The sequence below is a fragment of the Myotis yumanensis genome, unplaced genomic scaffold, assembly GCF_028538775.1.
Source record: "Myotis yumanensis isolate MYYU_CA2020_CCGP unplaced genomic scaffold, mMyoYum1.0.hap1 SCAF_2, whole genome shotgun sequence".
Taxonomy (NCBI): domain Eukaryota; kingdom Metazoa; phylum Chordata; class Mammalia; order Chiroptera; family Vespertilionidae; genus Myotis; species Myotis yumanensis.
The window spans coordinates 184,966,591-184,983,885 of NW_027223753.1; the positions used below are offsets into that span (position 1 = coordinate 184,966,591).

The following is a 17,295-nucleotide window of genomic DNA, read 5'->3' on the forward strand; positions in this document are numbered from 1 at the left end:
AGCCTGGTCACTCCCAACTTCCCTCCCCTGCAGGCCTGGTACCCCCCAACTGCCCTCCCCTGCAGGCCTGGTCACCACCAACTGCCTTCCCCTGCAGGTCTGGTCGCCCCCAACTGCCCTCCCCCTGCTGGCCTGACCGCCCACAACTGCCGGCCATCTTTGACCACATGGGGGTGGCCATCTTGTGTGTTGGAGTGATGGTCAATTTGCATATCACCCCTTTATTAGATAGGATTCCAACTTGAGAACAGTTGTTAGTTAAAAGCATCTGTATGCACACATTCCAAAATGACAGGACTGCATCCTTAACTCTCTCCTTGTCTCCTGATCATCCCAGGCCATGTGATATGTAAATGATATTATTTGGATCAAAAATGCCATTTACTCTCATAAAGTTAATAAATTGTCACTGTTAGGTTTAAAAACATTTCTATGTAAGTTAGTAACTTCTAAATTTGGTCTGGCCTTTGGAGTTTTAGCTATGTGGGTGGCCTGCTGATTCAATCAGGAAGTATGTTAAGGAAATATTACCATAAAAATATTGGCTTCACTTCTAAAGTACAATCATGACAAATAATAACACAAAGGAAAATTAAAAAGGAAAAGGTCAAAGAGATCATTATTCAAAGGGAAAAAGGATACTCAAATCTAGGGGTTTCACAGTCATCTGTTTCTATAATTCCTTAAGTGCTAAGAACCTCAACTCTGTTTCTCTCTCAAGGAATTGCTTCTTCCAGGGACAGTTGTTCCCCTAGATCAGTTTCCTCACTTCTGCAGCCAACGAGGCAATTGTTTCTATAAGCTAAACATTAGCAGATGGAAACAATGCAGAAACCACAATTTCAGGTTACAATGATTTACATCTTGAAAATAAAGAGCCCAGCAGTATATGGAAGATTTCATCTAGCACCACCATTGGAATGGATTAAACCATGCTAGGTTGGAGGTGGCTAGTACTAATAGAGGTTAATTCCTATATCACTTTGGATAATAGCAAGCTTATTTCTCTGGAATAGTGGTGGCTATGAGTGCAGTCCCCAATGCTTGTTAGAGTCTCAGGACAAATACCTAGTGTATTTGTACACTGTTTTACTCAATTACTAAATATTTGGGTCTTTACAGTATCTGGGTTTCTGAAAAGTAAATGACTTGTTTAATTCAGGATGCCCAAAATTCTAGAAAGATGACTGAAATCCACAAGTCCTCAATAGTGTTTCTACACATTAAACAAATCATCTGCAAAATCTCAAAGAAAAATATATATACCTTTTATTTAGAGGTGTTGCCAAATGTGGCTGAAAAAAAAATTAAGAACAAAAATCCTTCGTGCAACTGTGTGCTGAACTTTCTGCAGCTCTGCTTCTTCCCCTGCAAGGGGGTCAGACACCCTCCTTCGTATTCCAGAGTGTAGCAGGGAGCTTCACTTTTGCCTAATGATATGCTCTAAAGTGTAGAGAAATGCCCCATACTCCATTCCAAGTACTCTATAGATACTACATAATTCACTTCTCAATCCTAAGTGATATTTATTATCCTACCTTTTTAAGACACATAAACCTAGGCTCAGGGAGGCTAACTTACCCAAGGTCGCAGAGATAGTTAATGGCCACGCTGGACCCCAACCCGGAGAACCAGATTGCAAGGCACCGGCCTGTCCCCTCCAGGCTGCGGCCTCTTGCTTTGGCACTGGGCTGTCCCCACATTCCAGCATGCTGGCTGAGCCTCCTCTGATGCTGGCCAGTCTTCAGGCATTTACCTCACCTGCCAGAACCCAGCTGCAGCCACTGCAGTCTGCCATACATTTACTTAGCAAATATTTGTTAAGGGTTTACGATGTGCCAAGAACAGTGCTAGGTGTGAGGGACACAAAGATAAATAAGATACAATCATGAATAAAAACTTCAGACAGAAAGTGAAGAGAGAGAAGAAGAGAAAAGAAGGGAGGAAAATTGTGTAAACAACTAACTGGGCTGGGAAGGAGGAATGGACTGGCTCCAGGCCCAGAAGGTTTATATGGGTGCCAGGGAATGGTGTGGTAGGCAGAATGATCCCCCTCCCCCAACCAAAGATGCACACATCACAATCCCTGGAACCTGTGAATATATTACCCTGCAAAGTAAATGGGAGTTTGCATGAAATTAAGTATCAGTGAAGCAGAGACCAACCTGGATTATCTTGTTGGGCCCAACTTTGTAAGTGAAATAGGGAGACAGGAGAGTCAGTGTCACAGAAGGAGACATGAGGATGAAAGGGGCCACGAGCCAAAGAATGCAGGCAGCTTCTAGGAGAAGCTGGAAAAGGCAAGGAGTCAGTTTGACGTGGAGCCTCTGGTAAGAAATGATTTTATCCTAGTAAGACCCTCTGACCTCTTAGATGACAATCCTGCCATATTTGCCTAACATCATAACTATATACAAAGAAGCCTGTCTGCCTACTTTGGTCTAAAAACTATCTATATCTACACTAATAAAAGAGAAACATGGTAATTGGCGTACAACCGCTACCCTTCCCATTGGCTAATTAGCGAGATATGCAAATTAACCACCAGCCAAGATGGCGGCTAATTTGCATACTGCAGGCGGGGCGACAGTGCCAACTGCCAGCTCCCCTCCATCCAGGGCTGGCGGCAGAGGTCCCTGCCCTCATCCGGGCCTCCCGCAGGGAACCACGGTGTTCGGCATCCGCTCCGTCCTCATCCGGGCCTCCCGCGGGGGACCCGAGGCTGGCGGGTGGGACCGAACCCGCTCCACCCTTATCCGGGCCTCCCTCGGGGGACCTGGGGCTGGCGGGTGGGACCGCGGTGTTTGGCACCCGCTCCACCTTCATCCGGGCCTCCGGCAGGGAACCCGGGGCTCGCAGGTGGGACCACGGTGTTCGGCACCGGATCCGCCCTCATCCGGGCCTCCCGCGGGGGACCCAGGGCTGGCGGGTGGGACCCCGGTGTTTGGCACCCACTCCGCCCTCATCCGGGACTCCCACGGGGACCCAGGGCTGGCGGGTGGGACCGAACCCGCTCCACCCTCATCCGGGCCTCCCGCAGGGAACCCGGGGCTGGCAGGTGGGACCAGGGTGTTTGGCACCTGCTCCGTCCTCATCTGGGCCTCCCGCCGGGTCCTGGGGTTGGCGGTGGGGCCGCAGCTATCGGGTACCCACCCGGGTATCCGCTGTGCTACGGGCCGGGGTGGCAGCAGTGATCTGCCCGCTGGCGCATCCCATGTGCTACCCAACTCGGGCGGGCAGGTCACGGGCATGCCCGGCAGCCTCAGTCAGTGCCTCAAGCCCCAGCAGCAGCAGCAGCAGCAGCAGCAGCAGCAGCGGCAGTGGCAATAGCAGTGGCGGCAGTGCCCCCGACCTGCCCGCCCAGGTTTGAGCAGCCCCAAGCAGGCAGTGCTTTCCATCAGCCGATGGTTGGCGAACACGCATGCCGGTGAAATCACCAGCGCCTGCTTTCCCACAGGCCTGAGCCCTTCAGGCCTGTGGGAAAGCAGGCGCCCTGAGCTGGTGATCCCAAAGGCCTGATAGCCGGGCAGTGGAGGCCGTGTTGGGCCTGGGGAGTGGTGAGCAGGCAGAACATGGCCCTGATTGGGCCAGTCGCTATGACGCCCACTGTAGCCAGCACACCGCCAGATCTGGGGGCCAGCAGCCAACCTTGCAGCCCCTCCCTCCTGCAGGCCTTCCCCTGATCAGACTCTCTCATCCACATGGAGAGCAGGGTGCTCAGAGCCTGGACCCTTCCTGGCAGCCCCGAGTCCCTGGGGTTAAGAATTCTGATGGCCCTGCCCAGAGAGTAGAGGTGCCTGAGGGGCAGGGACAGGGACCACAGGCCTCCAGGGAGCACCGCAGAGTTGGCAATGAGAGGAGAGGGCCTGTGAAGGGGGAGAAGGTGAAGCCAGTGGACATCAGCCCAGAATCCAGCTCTTCCCCTCCAGAGGCAGCAGGACTTAAACCCCAAACCCCAGCCAAAATTGGAAGAGCCTGGGGGAGCTTCAGGAAACTCTACGAAAAGCTGCACATTGAGAATGAGAGATTTCGTGAGGCCCTGACCCAGACCATGCTGCGGCTGGAGCAGCTCAAGGTGGAGCTGGAGCGCACCATGCAGAGGCAAGAGCACTTTGCAGAGAGGCCGGCCATCCTGGAGCTGGCGAGATTTGAGTGCAGGGCCCTGGAGTGCAAGGCCGCTGAGCTGGAAGAGGAGCTGAAGGGCCTGTCCAATCTCCGAGCTGACAACCAGCGCCTCAAGGATGAAAATGTGGCCCTGATCTGCGTAATCAGCAAACTGTCCAAGTGACCCCGGAGGACTTGCTCCTGCACCCGCATTTATACAGTTGCTTTTGCCACATGCACCCCTTCCCTGTGTGAACATGAGTGATAGGGCTGCCGAGGAGTCTCTGAGAAGCCATAACCTTCCTTGAGATCTCCAGGTTAGGAGGGGAGGACAGAGCCCCCAGGAGCCAAGGGGGCCATCTGAGGCCAGGTAGGGGGACCAAGGCTGCAGGCAGGACCAGAAAGGAACTGGGGACCAGGAAGTGCCAAGACCAGTAGCCAGGACCAGAGTGGTCACCCAGAGGTCCCCTCTCACGTGTGCTGCCACCAGTCACCCCTCCAGGCCCTGAGCAGGGATCCTAGAATGTGCCAAGCATCCCGCCGGCCTGGGCCAGGTGAGCGTGTATATAGGGTCTGTGTGCAATAGGGAGGGATGTCTTATATTTTTTGCTGCCCCCTCTCCATCGCTCTCCTGGGCAGGGGAAGAAGGTCTTTTTCAGACATAGCATAGGCACCACAAATTAAAATTGTGGAGTTGCCAAAAAAAAAAAGAAGAGCAGGCCTGCTGGCCAAATACCCCCTCTCTTCCCCCCCCCCCCCCCCCGCCAGCCACATCCTTGACCAACCTGCCCCACCACAATAGGCCCACAGCCCCTCCCCATGGCTATCTGCCCCTGATTGCACCCCCCCACCCCAAGAGGGGGCAGGGCTGGGCGGCCAATGTCCTGCAGCCCCTCCCCAGGTTGGCCCCACCCTTGATCCCCCCACTCCAATAGGGGGCAGGGCTGGCCAGCCAATCTCCTGCAGCCTCTCCCCTTGCCCAGCCCCACCCCAGATTGCCCCCCCACCCCCACCGCAATCAGGGGCAGGGCTGGCTGGCCAACCACCCATGGCTCTTCCCCCAGGCCACTGGCCCTGATCGCCACCCCCCAACCCATTTGGGGGGGTGGTTGTCCAGCCCACCAACCACAGCCCCTCCCCATGGCCAGCCCCACCCCCAATCGGCCCCCCAACCCCAAACAGGCTGGTGAGGGGGGGGGCAGTTGGGAGCAATCAGGCTGGTGGCAGGGGGTAGTTGGGGGCAAACAGGTTGGCAGGGGAGGCAGTTGGGGGTGATCAGGCCAGCAGTTGGGGGTGATCAAGCTGGCAAACAGAGTGGTTAGGGGCAATCAGGCAGGCATGCAGGCAGGTAAGTGGTTAAGAGCCAGCGGTCCTGAGTTGCGAGAGGGATGTCCGGCTGCTGGTAAAGGATCGGGCCTAAACAGGCAGTCTGACATCCCCTAAGGAGTCCCAGATTGGAGAGGGTGCAGGCCAGGCTGAGGGGCCCCTCCCCCCAGTGCACGAATTTTGTGCACCGGGCCTCTAGTATATATATAAAAGCCCAGCGACTGAACGGTGGAACGATCTGAATGACTGGTCGACCAGTCGCTATGATGTACACTGACCACCAGGGGGCAAATGCTCAACGCAGGAGCTGCCCCCCTGGTGGTCAGTGCTCCCACAGTGGGAGCACTGCTTGGCTGACCAGGATAAGCGGCTGCTCCCGCTGTGGGGGCAGTGGCTAGCAGGTCCAGGGTGAGGTCGAGTCTCTGCACCTATCAAATACCTGAGGCAATCCAGACTCTGATGCAGAGTCTGACCCCACCAGCTGATGCAGGACCTCTAAGGTGTGTTCTAGAAAGAGCATGGGGAGCTGGCATAGGCAGATGGCAAGAGGGGATGTGACTGTGGACTCCGCCGGGGAGGCTATCCTGCTGGCTGAGGACCCTGGAGCATGGGCTGCCCTGAACATCCCGATAGTGTCACCGACCTGGCATCACACATCAAGGACATTCACCGAGTGGCTTTGGAGTGCAAATCTCTCCACCAGGTTCCTCCAGGACACAGAACACGCCTTTACCCAAGACATTACCTCGAAATACCAGCTCAGACTAATTTCCTCATTCAGCAGCCACTCAGAGGGCGGGTCCACAGCTGCTCTGCTGACCAGGATGAGCGATTGCTCCCACAGCAGGTGATCCCCACAGGCCACACTCCCCCACCAGTGCATGAATCCAAGCACCAGGCCTCTAGTATAGAATAAGTGCTTAATAAATGTTGAATCAAGGAAAATACCAATTCATTTCACTATTGCTTTTACCTTGTTAGACACATGGTCCTCAGAAACATGGACTCTGTCCCTTCTGCAGTAAAGAAAGAACTAAGAAAAACACTCTGTGTGTGTGTGTGCGTGTGCGCGCGCACACACACACATGACAGAGACAAAGCTATGAGGTTTGTGACTATGTCTGGGACAGTTAACTAACCTATTGCTCTGCCTTCTCTCTGATTATGACTTCTGTTTTCCTCATGGAGTTTTCTTCTTTCTGCCTTACTATAAATGTAAGGTTTTCCTACAATTCTGCCCTCAAGCCGTTTCAAATCTCTCTGTACTCCTGCCCCCACCCACCCCCAAAGCTCTCGTCCACTCCTATGTCTTGATCATTCCTCATCAGTATCTTGCTCCCCTCTCCCCACAGCATGGACCTACCAGATACCTGCAACTGCCCACTGTGTTTATCCTCCTGGATGCCTTGCTAGCAAATCAAACTCCATGTGTCTGAGAATGGCAATGGAGACACAAAGAGGACACAGATTGCTGGGAAAGACACAGACACAGTAAATGGAGTACGATGTATTAAATGCACACCAAGTACAGTGAAGCTGGGACAGAACTCATGGCACTGAGTCCTGTGCAGAGTGTCCCACTGCTGGGTGGGAGAGCAATCAAGGAGTCACATTAGAGGAAATGATGCCTAAAAGGAGGTGTCTAAGTCAGATAGCTCAGTTATCATAAAACCAGATTTCTAATAGGATATACTACCTTATTGACTTCTCTTTAGAACGGCTCTAGTATCCACCTCTCCTTGCCACGGCTGATGCCTCACCCTAATTCTGACTCCCACAACTTCTCACCACCACTAGGTGACAGATTCCTGACGCGGCTCTCTGGGTCCATCGTCCTCTCCCTCCAAAGCTAACTGTTTGATCATCCTGAGGACAGCCCTGATTACATACTTCTTTGCTCAAAAACTCTAAATGGCTACCTGCTCCTTGCCAGATTCAGTAGAGACTCCCAACCCAACATCAACACCCCTTTCCTCTACAAGCACCCCATTGTGCCCCTCGTCCAACACACCTCATGCTTTTAGTTTTAGTTAAACTCATCTACGTAGCTCGAGGCATGTTTGGACTCTTCTGTTAAAAAGCCTTAGTATTTCAAACACATGAAGAATCAAGGTTTTCCCATTCAGCTAGAAAACACACCCAAGAACTTGGCTCTGTAATCTCAGATGAAAGGCTGAATCAACATTTTGAGTTTTTCACTTCCATTTCAAAGCAGCTGGCAAAATCAAGCTTAAAACTTCATAATATCACCACTTCCACCAATTTTTTTTCTTGGCATTACACTCAATATTTTGGACTTATTTTTCTCAGCTAATATTTAAGTACCTTTTTGAAACTTACCTGGAAAAATACTTAGATTACTGAGGTTTTCAAAAATTATTACTTCATTTACACAGGTAAAAGGAAATTACTAAAAGAAAACAGTTTTGTAGACCTTAGGGTTGGGGGGAGGTAGGGTGGAGATGTATCCTTGGAAGTTCTGAAGAATACCTAAATACATTCAGAGCACCTAAATACAGGGGACATTTCAGTGGATTACGACTACACAGAAGACCTCTGTTCTATATTTTTATGCTCCATTAATAGCAACACTATTTCATAGTTTATGAATAATCTGCAATGGAAAGGGGCCCTTTTGCTTACCTACTATGTGGTAAAAGAAAAGCACACTTGAAATACTTAAGAAAGTGTCATTTATGCTGAGAAGTCCAGAAGACATACCTGTGGTTTCTCTATTCCTGAAAGAATGTCTTGCACCCTCTTTACTTCCAACTCATACTCTGCATGGAAAAAGAGGGGGAAAGAAAAACAGTTAATACCATTAAAAGGCAATAAGGTGGTCAAGTTCCTTCCCCAAGGCCTTTACCAAGGGTTATCATTCAGTCAGTTGCCTGCTACCATGAACTTTTGGTTCCATAAACATGATAATGAAAATCAGGAATAGGGATTCTTTAGGGTAGGGAGTTCACTGTGGTTGTGCTAACTAGCTACTATATAGCCTTACACATTCATGAAGTTGACTAGGTTAATACTGAGTTCCACCTAAGAATTCAACAGGCAACAGGGAATAGAAGGGCCCAAGGAGGAAGATACCAGCACAGCTGGAAGCTGAGGGCAAGGAAGAGATGAGTTTGAAGATATGGGTCCCAGTTCATGCAAGGCTGTGAGTTCAGGCTTTTGAGTTCAATTTTAATTCTAAGTTTGATGGGCAGCCACTGGAGTGGTTAGGTAGAAGGGCTGCCATGATCTTATTTTGAGTATGAAAAGCTCTGCTTGGCTTCTGTATGGGTAATGGACATATGAAGGGAAGGTGTAAGCAAAAAGACCAAACAGAACATTGTCATACTGGTTCAAGTGAAGGATAGAGCTGGCCTGGTCTAGGGATGGTAGTAAAAATGGTGAGAACAGGACTGTTTTTAGAGGTATAGGTACTGAAGGGTTGGGTGTGACAGGCAAGGGTGACAGAATGAGAAGAATCAGGGATCAGAAATAATCCCTAGTTTTTGGATTAATCAACTAGAAGGAAGATGATGTCTTTTATAAGACGAGAAAATGAGCAAGTTTGGGGGAGGGGCAAGAATTGTTTTAGAAATGAAATATGGAAAGTGCTAGGAGTAGAAAGTAGGCAGATTGTATTAAAAAATGGTAAATGATAGAATTTAAACTTAAGAATTTGTTTTGCTACAGGAACCTTCTGACTTCCAAAATCTGCCTGATAGAATCTAATTTTGAGTTTATAGATTTACTTAACTGTTAAACCTAATTTATAAGCTAAACGCTAGAGCTATATAATTACTAAGACATATGTCCTTAACTTCAAGATATTTCAAGTCTAGTGAGGTTGGGGGGTTGGGCAGGAGAATAAAAGCAACTAGTAGGCAATTACAATGCGATAGGTGCTATGGCAATGGCAATTTAAAAGAGATTCTATAAGCTGCCCAGGGACCAACATGTAGCTGAGCTCTGTGGGCAAGGAGGCATTTGGAGGTGATGGGGGAAGCTGAACTAAGTAGGGAGTGAGAGGTCAGGAAGCCCAGCTCTTCAGAGGGCTGTTCATCCCCACTGTTCATGTCTAATCTCAATGCCACCTTCTCAAAGAATCCTACCTCAACTCCCACTGCTTGTCCCAGCCTCACTGCAGTCATTCTCACATCCTGTTTATGCCTTCCTATCAGTTATCAAAACCAAGCCTATATAAAGGAAATAAGAACTTCTAGTTGATACCACCCTAAACTGCAAAAAGATCAGTTCTTCATTTTTCCCCATGACATTCTGTTTAGAACATGATACCTTATTTTGGTGAGAAAAAGAAATGAGCCAGTAGCAATATGATATTTTTAAAAATTACAACTAAAAGAAAATTCACATTCAAAAGATCAAATGTCACAAGCTCATTTATAATCCTCTATTTATGTTAAGATATAGATAATAATGGATCATACCCAAAAGTCAAAGACGTATATACCATCACATTTTCTGGAAGCTCCTACCAAGGAAACCATAAATATTATGTATCTTAGAAGTTAACTGTCAGGGGGGAAAAAGCAGAGTTGTAATAAAGAACTGCTTCAGTTGTTAAAAACAAAACTTTCTCAATCACCGGTTATTCTAGAACTTGAAAGACCCATGGCTTCAAACTCACACATAGCTAGATACACCCAAACAGCTAGCTGCAGGAGATCACTGACTGCTTCTGTGCAACTGACACAGCGAAAGTGTCCTAGAAGAACAGAAGCCAGACACTAGCCTTGAGTAACAAAGATTTAGCCTAGAACAGAGATGGTCACCTATTCAAGAAAGAAGGGAAGAATTAAAGAGCTCTGCAAAGGAAGAATCCTCAGGACAATGCACTAAATGTAGGGCATGAAAGAAAGAAGGAAAGGAGAGAAAGAAAAATCAGAGATCTCTTTCAAACAAAGATATTAGAAGAAATAGTTAGGCTTTGGACAGAAAAAAGAGAAAATGGAACAGAGGTTGGATTAGAAGAGGAAAAAAATCTGTACACTGAAAAGAATGAGTTTCCGATAAGAGCCAGGAATACAAGCAAAAGGTCCTGACTGAGATAAAAACAACCCTCAGAGTGAGGTCATGACCTTTCTTGTCTATCTTACTGTAATAATGAAAGCTGACACTGCTGAGCACCTAGCTACGTGCTAGTCCATGCACCATCATCCTGCTCAGTTTTACAACATCCTTTTTGAAAGATGGGCGTTCTCTGCCCCATTTGACAGCAGCAGGCAGGACTGAAGTCTACTTTGCACACCTCCACCACTGAACACAATAGCTGCAGGTATCTTTGTGGATTGGGGAATGAGGATGAGCAACAAATGAGGAAACTGAGGCTCAAGAAGCGGATGTGTTTTCCCCAGAACCACAAGCCTAGTACAAGGTCCCAAAGCAAATGGAACCTTATGACTGAATCATGACAAAGTAGGAGAGTCCTGGGAGTCACGAGGCAGAGAACATGGGTTAAGACCAGTAGAGTGTTTGATGGAGGTGAATGGGAGAAACAGAGGTAGCAGCAAAGACCCTCTAAATTCCATGAGACAGTTGTGTTGTTGGCTGTTTTTAAACTCTGAAAAAGCTGTTAAATTAATAAAGCAAAGGCCTTTGGATCTGGGGAGAAGTTATGTGAAAAAAGGAAGAATAAGAAAATTGGGCCATGAATGGAGAGAAAGGATTCTGAGAAGATCAAAAGTAAAAAGAGCAGGGTGGGGGAGGAAAGGTAATGACAGGACAATCACTACCCTATTATCTCAGCAGAAATGCCACATCAAAGCCAGACTGGATTGGTTCCTTAAGGTTCTAATTGGTGAATGTGGAGAGAGAAGAGAAAAATGCATTCCCACCACACTTATTTAATGCTTTTCCATTTGTGCTGCCACAGACTAAGAGAAAAAAAGTAAATAAATGCCAGGCACACTATTTGCACAGACAAGAGTGAAAATAAAACCTATTTAACTGAGCTAAAGCGACAGTTACCACATAGAAAATAAACTCTTGTATGAAAGCTAACACTGGTATGAAAATGCCAAAATTCACAACTCTGCTACTTAAATAACTGAGTTAACTCAGACCTCAGCCTAGCTTTCCCCACGCAAGATTTAGCTGTGCCTTGGAGTCGTCTTTGAATTATTATCACCCTTTTCATAAAACAATTCCAGAGTCCAAGTGTACGGAGCATATTTCAGAGTATGCTTCTGCTTGCTCACATGCTTTCTTTTTCTGTCTCTGACACACACACACATACACACACACACACACACACACACACACACACTCCATACTGTGAGAGAGGAGAAAAATAATAGTTAATCCCCCCAGAAAACAAAACAAAACAATAGCTCTGATCATTTGTCTTATGGATACCTTCTTATCAAGAACTGTTTGTTTCTGTTTTCCCTCCCCTTGAGAAACTTGTGTGTGGCAAATGAATAAAAGATTGTCCTAGAAGAGGCAGAAATGCAAGGTTCAGGTGCAAGGTTGTGGGGCAAGGTTCTCTTTCTTCATTATCAGGCTTGTCTTCTTCCCTCTGGTTTGCTACAAATATATTAATCCCAGAAGCAAATCTTACAGGCCAACTTTGTATTTCTTTCTCCTGGCATTCAAGCTGCCACAGGGTTCGAACAGATTAAAAACCATTTTCCACCTACTTCAGTTCGGTTTGCGACCCCAGCAGAAGTGGACGGATACGACAACCTGCCTTTTACATCGCTCCCTTTTACTATTTGAAAGCTTGTTCCTCACAGTGAAGACGGTGCTAGTCAGTGAAAAAGGGATACAGGGCACTCTCTGAGCTCCGAGCAGAGAAGGCATTTTGTTTGGCAGATAGAAACACATGTGGGGATAGGTAATTTCCTGGAAAGGAGGTAAGATGGAAGTCTCCAGTTCAAACAAGCCCACTGGGTTGAGAACCACCCTATTAAGAAATACTAAAAAAGGGGTAAGGGGGAATTCAGCTCAGTGACTTAAGTCTTTCTTCCCCTTAAAAACTAATCTCCTTCTAAGAAATAAAACATTTATTGCAAAGGGAAAGTTAAAATAAAAATACACAAGCAAGGAAAATACATTTAAAAGAAAGAAGGAGAGAAAGAAAAAAACAACCCACACACAGAGAGAGAATATGTGTCATGTGAAATTTAAACTTTCCACAAATAATGTTTTTTTATGTTTGCTCTAAAAAAGAACAGTAAGTTCAGACTGTTTGAATAATTGTAAGGCCTAAACTAATTAAAATATCCCTTTTTATATACACAACTTAGTTCTTTGGTTTGTTTCACATTTTTTCCTTCTTAGAAAAGAACTACAGCTAGACACTTAGCTGCTAGCTATAGAATGTATTTAGGGTTGGACCGGCCCCTTCATTCCAGTGGGATGACATCAGCATTACTTCCCTGTATAACATTCTGTCTAGTTCTCATCCACAAGGCTCATTACAGATATGCCCAGAATAACATAATAAACTTTCTCTGATTTGCCAAGGAGCTGATTTAGCTAATCTCTTTACCAAATTATGTGTAATAAACTAGGGGCGTGGAAAACATGCGACTTTTTGGTCATGCCCATTTTGGGGATAAGAGGTTTAAAATCAATAGCAAACACTCAATATAAAAACTAAGCAAACAGAAATAACCACTTTTAGAAGAAAAAAAAAAGAATGACTCGATAATAAGCTGAATATCCAGTTAATACCTACAAATGCTGATGAGAATAAGTGGGGATGAAGGAAGACGGATTAAAAATGCTCATTGAATTGCTTTTCCAATCAGAAAACCAAATAACTATCTTCATTTTTTAATATTACTTATGCTGGGGGGAAAAAAGAATCCATAAATACATATAAAAGTAGGAATGATTAGTGAAAACCCCACATTTAGTGATTATGATCCACATCTAATGGTGTTAAATACAAATATTAAAAATGTGTAAAATCACAAGGAATAAATTTGTAAAATATGAGGACAATGCAGTTATTCCCCAAGACACCTAGTTCAGAAATATCTTCAGATGTCAATCATCCTGGTGATAAAAATGAAAAGACGAGCATCTCTAGCCATTTAGCTAGGTAAGTGGTTACTCTATTTGAAATTCTGAAAGATAGCCAAGAGAATACCAGACTCTAAACACTAAAAAGAACGCAACAGGCAGGTGAACATATGTGGTGGGAAGTTGCCTTCCAGTTTAGAAAAATATTTTCAAGAGTAACTTGGGTTGCAAACAGGTTCTGGAACCTTCAAGAAAGGAGAGATGGATTCCTTTTGCAGGTGGAGTGCACGGCTGGACAGGAGGGTGGCCAGAGAATGTAAATGGGACAAGGGGGGCTGATTTCCTCTGAGTATTTGTTGTTATTTCTGGAACTCAGTAGAAAGAATTCTTTTCTTCTCCGGCCCAAGATTTGGTAACATTCACATTAATCAACCTGTAGGCACAATGGGTCCCTTCAGGCAAAAGCTGGGTAACATTAAGGTATAAATATTTTAATACCTAAGTGCTAGGCCTGTGTCCATAATGAGAAGGGAAGCACCAGATATGATCCCCTTGTTGATTCCCAGGTCAACCAAAAGTTTATCTCTTAGCTGCCTTCTGTGATATCAACTAAACTGGGTTCTACTTGAAATACTAGGAGATTCTATATTCATTTCTGTCAAATTCTCTAAGAAAAATTCTTGTGTTTACTTCACAAGGCAAAAATCATAGATATGCATGTAACTGGGCAAAAGGCAGCTAGGATTTTTAAGAACATCAAATTAAACTGGGATGAAAACCGCACAAAAAAATGAATAAAGTACCAGGTAGATATGTTTGCCTGGCAAGCTCAACTCCAGTACCCATTCTTCCCTTTCCTTCTTTCTGCATGTTTGAACCATTTCACTGGCTAGCTGCGCCCTAACCTGTGCCAGATATAGCTCTTTTATTTTCGGGGAAGGCTCAACTCCATGATTATCCAGCAAAAGCTGGTACCCTCCCTGGGTGTGTAACAGGAAGGCAATAGCTTAAACACAGGATAGAATGACTTACAAAGGTAATTAAAGTTTATACACTACTTTCTGCACTGGCATCTATAAACATTTCTGCAAAATGTTTTTTCATTAAGGCTTGGCATGTCACAATGAAAACTTTTCAAGTAGCATATTCAATACTTTTACAAGACTGTGTCAACTGACAGTCAGAATTCAGGGAGCATACTTTTGTAACACATTAAATCTGAAAGAAAATTTTAGTATTTATTAACACCTATACAGAAAGTTTTGTTGTTATTTGCTTGTTTTTTATCCTCACTGGAGGATATTTTCTTCCACTGATTTCTAGATAGAGTGGAAGGGAGGGAGGAGGGGGAGAGAGAGATCTAACACTGATAGGATACAACCTAATCCACATTACATATTCAAATTTCCTCACTTGTTCTACTGTTTCCTCTAATATTTTTAATGCCCCCTCTCCCCAAATCCAGGAACACGTTGCATTACTGGTCCGGTTTCATTAGTCTCCTTTAATCTAGAACAGAAATCCCTTGTATTTATTATCTTCCTAAGGCTGATATTTTTGAAGAGTCTAGACCAGTTTTCTCATGGCCAATACCACCTTCTAGATTGTGTGACTATTTCCTCATAATTAAAGTCAGGCTAAAAATGTTTGGCAAAAATTCTTTATAGATGTACTTCCCATCCCATCACACGAGGAAGCACACAGTGCCAGTCTGAACCTTCTGGTGATGCTCAGCACTTTGATCTAATCTAATCACTTGGCTGCAGGTTGCAGAGCATATCCCTCTTTTACCTGTTGATTATAGTAGACACTGACGAGCTTTGCCTGAAGATACTGTATTGACAGTTGGTAAAGTTGCTAATTTTATCATTCCTTCTATGTTTATCAGTTCCCTCTCCCACTTTATCTATTAACTCAGAGATTCTTTTAAGTTCAATAAAATTTGTAATACTCCAGTGTCATTATTCTTTTGGATGCTAAAATTGTCCCAAATGTAGCAAGTGGGAAGTCCTTTAAGCTGTTTTCTGTGCCTCTTTGTCCAATTCCTTGAGACTTCTGCTTTGAACACCTGTTAAATATTTTGGTTTAAGGTTACTTGGCCAACAGTAAGAAAATGTGTAGTCCACAGGTGAGAGACTTTAGATGCATAAAGTAGAATTTAGACAAAACTACCCACATATTCTCTTATTTAAATGTGACTAGAAGGAAAAATAAATCTAAATATTTCTGATTTCTCTATCTTTTAGAAATTAAAGTTAAAACAAAGCAAACCAATAAATCAAGAACCATCTTAAATGATACTTTAATATATAGCAAACTTGAACTCTATAAACTTAAAAATGAACCATGGCAAACTTTAAGTAGAAAAACATAAAATACATTTGACTCTTCTTGGGGATTGTGTAATTTCTGCTCTCAGTTTAATCTGGCCATGTTTCATTTCTTATTCCTCCTAATCAACATTTCCCTTTAAAACACAGATAATCAAAAGAGACAGCACCATCTGCTCCAATCCAAAAAAGAAAATGGACTGTGTGCTAAATGCATCAAAATGAGAAATAAACGAAAATGAAAAGATAGTTTGGGCCACCAAGCAGGAAATGCTTGTATGGAGGATGCTATTGATAAGAGACTTTTCTCCAGAATTAGGCCCCTGGCTGAGGACCAGATAGCCCACAAATCCAAGGTCAACATGAAAGAAGTCATGACTTGTTTCCAAGGAAATTACACCAAAGGCATATGTATTGATCTTGCTGTCTCATTCTAAGTCTTTGATAAAGTTAAATTGTTTGGAATTTAAATTATTTTGTTTTCTGTATAAAATAAAGGACTTTTCTGAACCACACAGCTGGCATCTCCATTGTCTAAATGGGCTGCCTTTCTTGTTCAAAACATGATAGTCACAGGCCTGAATAATGTCTTTTGCACATATATTTTAAAAATGCAGTTAAGTGGTCTAAGAACTAAAATATTACATTTATACACCAAACCCACTCTATAAATGGCACACCTTATCAGCTATACTAGCCATTTCAAAGTCTGCAAACGACAAATCATTCTCACCTGGTCTCCATCTCCTAACAGCTGAGGTTTACAACCTCCGGAACACAGCTCATCAGGCCCACAGGGGGACCCATAAGTAGAATTAGCTATTTGAGTCATGGACCAAACTGGACAATAAATAAAAATGCCCAAGAGAAAAATATAAAAGATAGCAAAGCAAAAAAACAGAAGAGATGCCCCCCACCCCCAGTGTTGGAGGGGGGTGGCATAAAAAAGGAATGTGTGATAGAGACAAAAAGATTCAAAATATGGCTCTCACAATTACATTAAAATTGGCAATTTCTCATCTAGGTAATTGACTTTAATTAGCTGAAGATTATAATAATAAAATTTCAATTATAAAACACCAAAATGTAAGAGGTTAATTTGTGACAAACCTTAAGTGACCCAAGGGTGGAAGACGGAACAGAATATGCACATCTATCCTTCCCCTCCTGGTCTGGCTGACTCCTCACCCTTCATGCCTCTGCTGAAAGCCTGCTTCTCCCTAACACACCAACCTCCTCTCCATATTTAAGTATATATCCCATGGCATGTTCCAGTTCAGAGGGCAAAAGTAAGCTTTGTGAGCACCATGTCTGTGCTGGGTGCCATTGATTCCCCAGGACCTAGTTCAACGCCTGGCTCAGGAACTTCTGTTGAGTGTCTGACTGAATAAATGCTCAGAGAAACACTACCCACAGATGCACATACTATGCTTTTGGTCTCTAAGTATTTAGAAACCAGAAATAGACATCATACGAGAGAGTTGTAAAAGAAGACATCTTCATAGATCACAATATTATATTAAAAAATACATTATGACAAAACGGTGTC

At 44.7% G+C, this 17,295-nt stretch overlaps 1 protein-coding gene across 3 annotated transcripts in view; it reads right to left on the reverse strand.

Annotated features, from left to right (window-relative positions):
* The window catches only part of FNDC3B (fibronectin type III domain containing 3B), a 334,918-nt gene that overhangs the window by 96,725 nt on the left and 220,898 nt on the right, over positions 1-17,295 (reverse strand). For all 3 annotated transcript variants that reach the window (XM_070406793.1, XM_070406792.1, XM_070406791.1), the window contains exon 7: positions 8,152-8,210. In XM_070406793.1, the coding sequence (XP_070262894.1) occupies positions 8,152-8,210 (59 nt within the window). The remainder of the gene's footprint in view (positions 1-8,151; positions 8,211-17,295) is intronic.